General features: G+C 36.1%; 1 protein-coding gene across 1 annotated transcript; it reads left to right on the top strand.

Annotated features, from left to right (window-relative positions):
• Positions 1-382: 382 nt before the first annotated feature.
• LOC105700716 (mitogen-activated protein kinase 1) lies at positions 383-4,049 on the top strand (the record flags this gene model as incomplete). The annotated part of the gene is given in 7 exon segments (XM_023433468.1): positions 383-509; positions 589-699; positions 878-1,129; positions 1,255-1,422; positions 2,395-2,583; positions 2,699-2,882; positions 3,152-4,049. Coding segments are annotated over 6 exon segments (973 nt in total), but the record flags the coding sequence as incomplete, so codon positions are not given.
• Positions 4,050-6,000: the final 1,951 nt, after the last annotated feature.

Here is a 6,000-nt window from a genome sequence, read left to right as displayed (position 1 = left end):
AATCTGCACCTATGTCGTTATGCTTAAAGAACATTACAGAGATAATGTCTATACTTTGATTGTTATATGTAGTAGACTTGCTATCAAAATTTGTAAAATATATGAATTGGTCATACTTTATTATAGTATGGTTAAATTTTAATCAGGAAACTCGGTTGAGTTTCGTACCAAATATATACACACTTGCATATATAATAATAATTCGCAATTACATACACATTTCTTGAGCTGTTATTACTAGTCAACTCCAAATTAAAAACTTTTGGAAATTTTTGGAACTGACAATGTTTCAAATTGTTTGAAATTAAAGTATAATTTCTAATACAACTAATGTTTTAAAAACTAAAGGAACATTTTGGATTGACATTATTTTTTCTTACAGGTCTGCATATGACAATGTGACGAAAACGAAAGTAGCTATTAAAAAAATTTCTCCCTTTGAACATCAAACTTATAGCCAAAGGACATTAAGGGAAATAAAGATTCTTACGAGGTTCAAACATGAAAATGTAAGGGACTTTGTATATAAGTTCATAGACCAGAGGTCAGTAATATTTGATAATAAATCAAAATACTCTGCTATTTTAGATAATAGATATAAGGGACATACTAAGAGCACCAACCATAGATCAAATGAAGGATGTCTACATAGTTCAATGCTTAATGGAAACAGATCTTTATAAATTACTCAGATCCCAGGTAATTAATCGATGCTAGTACTTCTATTTTAGGCAAGATGTTAGATGAATGTTCTGTAATGAAAGTATTGAAAACTAGATTTTGTTTTCTTACATTTTACAACGAATCATAAAATGCTATCGAAGTTTAGGTGCTTCGTGTAACTATTAATAAAGGTTTAATGAGTTAATATTTACAGGCGATCAGTAATGATCACGTATGTTATTTCCTTTATCAAATTCTCCGAGGGTTGAAGTACATCCATTCGGCGAACGTGCTGCATAGAGACCTGAAACCAAGCAATTTGCTTTTAAACACCACGTGTGACCTTAAGATTTGCGATTTTGGTTTAGCCAGAGTTGCAGATCCGGAACACAATCATGCTGGTTTCCTCACAGAGTACGTCGCCACGCGATGGTACAGAGCGCCAGAAATTATGCTCAATTCTAAGGTAATATAATTGTCTATCTTAAATTGATATTGTATCTTTATTTTTACATTTCTCTTTACATTCTATTTATTTTTCTTTAACTATAAGATAATGTGTAGATTTAATAGTATCTTTTTTGTACGCAGGGTTACACGAAGTCAATTGACATTTGGTCGGTGGGTTGTATTTTGGCGGAGATGCTGTCGCGGAGAGCAATCTTTCCAGGCAAACATTATTTAGATCAACTTAATCATATTCTTGGTATTCTTGGATCACCCTCACCAGAGGATTTCCAATGTATAATTAATGAAAAGGTATGTCCCTTGAATTATTACATCTTCACTGCCTTTTGTATACAGGGCAAGGAAGGGTATGATGATGAAATTAAAAATTCAGACCTTAGCTTTAATTTAGATTACGTTTTCATCGTTATTTAACTCATCGTTATTTAACAGATTTAAATCGAAGGTGCTACTAATTTGTTTATTCTTGATGTAAAGTATATTATTGAACAATTATAAGTTCATTGCTCGTATATAATTGAAGGTCTGAAGATTGTGCTACAAACTTATTGTCCCATACATATTTAATATTATAAGGGAAAAGGTATTTTGAGCCTTTGAAAAATAGAAAGGGTTTAAATTTTAAATAGAGCTTCGGGGGAAATAATTAATTACCTTTGTTAATAGATATTCCATTAGATACTAACCAATTGTCTTGATCAATAAATATTCTGCTAGACATGTATATAACGAAATTAATTTCGTAAATATCAGTTGAGTCATTTCAGTCCAAGCAGCTTTCCTGTACTCATGTTTATACTATTATACGGTCAAAAAGTAAACCATTATGTTTGTTATGCATTGTATATTTCATATTAAATTCGTTAACTTCTTGCATCGATATTTGATTATTGCCTACAAAGGCCACATGTACTGATTCCAGTTCACTTTTAAGGAAAACAAAGGATACATTGCATTTCATTTTGTCCAATTTCAATAAGTATTAGTTCATTAAAACTACCGATTTATCAATAATTAAAGACGATATTAAGTTGTAACATATAGAACATTGTTGATTGATAATCAAACGGCAAAAAATTCAGGGGACATGACTCCAAAATGAGGGGTTAAAATATGCACTAATCTGTTGTTTATTATTGTTTAAGATTCACATAAAAAATAATTACCTACTATTGAAGATTTCTATGCTATACCGCTTATTGTTTTCCGCAATTGTTCATTAGCATTTTGTGCATTATTTTTAAAAGTCTATTTTTTGTACAGGCTCGAAGTTACCTGCAGTCATTGCCCTACAAACCGAAGGTCCCCTGGACAAGTCTATTTCCTGACACGGATCCAAAAGCGTTAGACCTCCTGGATAAAATGCTAACGTTCAATCCGCATAAGCGTATTGTCGTGGAAGATGCTCTAGCGCATCCTTATTTAGCAGAATATTACGATCCGGCCGATGAAGTAAATGTCAACTACTTTAACTAAATAAGCTTAGTTGTTGAAAAAGAACACATTCTTTAAAGTTTAAATATTAAAACCTTAGTGACAATTTCTTTAATTTATCCGATTTTTACAGCCCGTTGCGGAAGAACCTTTTAAGTTTGACATGGAGCTGGATGATCTTCCAAAGGAGACCTTGAAACAGTATATCTTTGACGAGACTATACTTTTTCAGAAGAATCATGAAGAGAATGCTATGTAGTCTACTGGTACTTACATGCAATACTTTAACGGTGGTATGGAAGAATCAATTGATCCACGTGAGTCGATGTTACAGTTTCTTTATGTGCTTAGTAACTTTAAGACTTAATGATTCGGTACCTAGTAACATAGGTTGCAGAGTATAAGAACAATTTATCTTGTAATGTCAATGAATTTTACCATAGCAACTGATTACCAACAGTTAGTCTAATGATTTTCGCAGACGCCATTCATTGGACGATATTTTAATGCTTAAGCGACAAGAAATGGGTTTCACGCTAACTTCGAAATTCAAGGATCATAAACAGAGATTATTTCCTTATTTCAGCAAGAATTGTCTGGCTACATGGACATCAAAGCAGGAGAAGAAGCGAAGGGATTATCGGTCGGCACGGACAGACTTCCCAAAGGTACCTGGTACGAATAAAAGAAAGAAGACGCATATTGGTCGCGTAGAAGGTTAGTTGGGCAGTTGGCTGCGATCAACGTCAAGTGGATCGTGGCCCAACTAGGTGACACCCGACTTGACTGGCGCGACTCACGCACTTGTACATTCGCATGACTACAACCGAAATACAATGATTCTCTTCTCGTCACGTAAGCGCATAATAACTGAATTTGTACGATATGATTTCTATTTATCCCGGAACTAGTTGGGTCTACACTAAGTTATGTCGATTTATCATTATCATAATCGCCGTCGTAATACCGTCTGTGATTTATTTCCCGAGTTAACGGCACGATCGCAAGTCTCGCGATCCGTGTCAGTCGAGGGATTTCTGGACAGTGGTCGGAGAACTGGCCCTGGAATCGTCGAGTGCGTCATTAAGCTCTAACCGATCAACGACGTACTTGAGGCTTGAGTTTCACCGATCGGTCGGCCCTCGAGCACTCGGTTCTTTCAAGTCAACCCCATTTTCAAAGCCGAAGCCGTTGAAACTAAAGGTGTCTTTTAACGACAGCAAGATATTGTTACTACAAATCTGTCAAAGCGTAACTGCTAAAAGTATAGAAAGCCCCGAAGGATCTACCTACTGTGCCGTTTTCAACTTATTGTCGGACCTCTCTGTGTACAGTGAGGCAAAGCGTACTATCTCCTTGTACGGAACTTGAAAATGAGGTGTTAACGGAGCGAAAACCTCGATTTTAATCTCGCTCACGGAAATTGGGACTTACAAAATGATATCTCAATTACCTGCACGATAGAGAAGTAACAGGTGAACAATACCGTTGAAAGACGACAGAATTCCGAAATTCTATTTTGCATTCCTGTACTCTGCCACTACTGAAACTTATCACCAATATATCGCTGATTCTTCCTGCAAAATGTACAAATGAATGTATGTGATTGTACGTGGCTCTTCTTTGAAAATCGTTGTAAAATTGTCATCTTTCGTATCTACTTGAGATTTATCTACTGTCCAATGAATTCCGACGTCCGTAACTTCGTTACAGTGTAACTCATCGATTGGAAACAAAGTAATATTGAAAAACGACACGAGTCTGAATAGTAAATAAATAGAGGGGTCCAAACGTATTACTTATCGTGTACCATGATCGCCCGTAGTTTTGGGGTAATACCAACGTAGAAGGAACATGAATTAGGGCTGTAGGAGTATGGTTCCCAAGTGTACCAAAGATTTTCTGTAGTTCCCCTTACTGAGCATTCTAGTCTCCGATAAAGTTTTTAAATTCACCAGCGGCCGTTGAAACGTAGCACACGTAGAGCAGTTTTGAATTCAAACGAGAACGGAAAGCAAAGTTATACTACTTGGAGATTGAAGAAGTTCTTTAAACGCCTGTTGCACCTGACGTCAATTTATAACTCCATCCCGGTACTTACACTACGTACTTTGCGGTGTGACGGATAATTATGAGCCAAACTAGGTTGAAGTCCAATGAGTGCCGCACAATGTTGTAGTAACAATACCAATGCCGTTGTTTGCAGATTCCTTTGTGTGTAAATATGTGCTTCAGAGAGCCGTGGAGTTTCTAGTTAGTGTCCAGTTCTCAGGTTAGCTAGAAATGTTTTTTCATTATAGAAGCAATATCAAGTTACACAAAAGCGACAATACTCCTTGTTAGAGACCTAGTATGAGACTCTAAAACATCACAGTTATAAAAAGACATAATTAAAGATAACTTTGTCCATTTCTTTTAAAAATTTATCTATACAATTTATTGGATGGATCGATTGGAAGAATTATTAATTCTTTGCGGTCGAACCCCGGCATATTCCCGACAAGGTCACTATGCCTACAGGAAATACGACTGCAAATAATTAACAATAAGTAACACCGGACTTTAACCCTAGGTCATATATGAACAACTCATATGAGGTCGAAACGCAAATTTTAGATAATGACTAATCCACTTCAAACCTGATATTTATTAGCTGGGTTCCATAAGCTAGCTATAGGTGATATCGCTACCCAACTGTATTACAATAATGTGTTTTAACACGACAACAATCATAAGTGCAACATTTTTCGCTTTAAGGGGATATGAAAGAGGCATCTCAAGAGCCAATCGTTCATGAAACTTATTTCCGAACTGGGTGTGCCTAATCGTTTCAAACTTTCCAACGTTAACGTGGAGGCTATAAGGAAGGTCCTGGCACCCATGAAATTTCATTTTTTTTTACAATTTTGAAAATATCTAAAGAAATTTTTGAAAAATTGAAAATTCATGAGTTTCAGGACCTTTCTTGTACCCTCCGTATTTATATTGTAAAGTTTGAATCGATTCGGTACATCCAGTTTAGAGAAAAGTTTCATAAGTGAGACCTCTTTGACGCAACTTTTACATCACTTTTAACCCTTTCGCGCCCAGCGCCGGTTATATCCGGCATTCACTAAATGCTTCACCCTGGCCAGCGCCGGATATATCCGGCATCCGCTAAACGCGCCATTTAAAAAATTTATCACATGCAAATATAACTAAATTATATCTAGCAATTTTGCGCGAGACCCTCCTAATGTATACGGTGTACCCCGATGGCTAGTTCCGCGGTCGCGAAAGGGTTAAGAACAGATTAGGAGAGTGTCGCTTCTGTAAGTATGCCTTGATATTAAATAATCGCCTCGCAGAATTTGAGAATTGGACTTCTTTTAACTCTTAATAATCAATCCTCGTCAATATAGTGACATTCGAGAGCTCCGTCGAAGGTAGCAAGGT

This window comes from Orussus abietinus, unplaced genomic scaffold (genome assembly GCF_000612105.2).
Source record: "Orussus abietinus isolate OABI.00-Male unplaced genomic scaffold, Oabi_2.0 scaffold775, whole genome shotgun sequence".
Lineage (NCBI taxonomy): Eukaryota > Metazoa > Arthropoda > Insecta > Hymenoptera > Orussidae > Orussus > Orussus abietinus.
The sequence above is the reverse complement of the archived record's forward strand: the minus strand, read 5'-3'. Positions and strand labels throughout refer to the sequence as shown.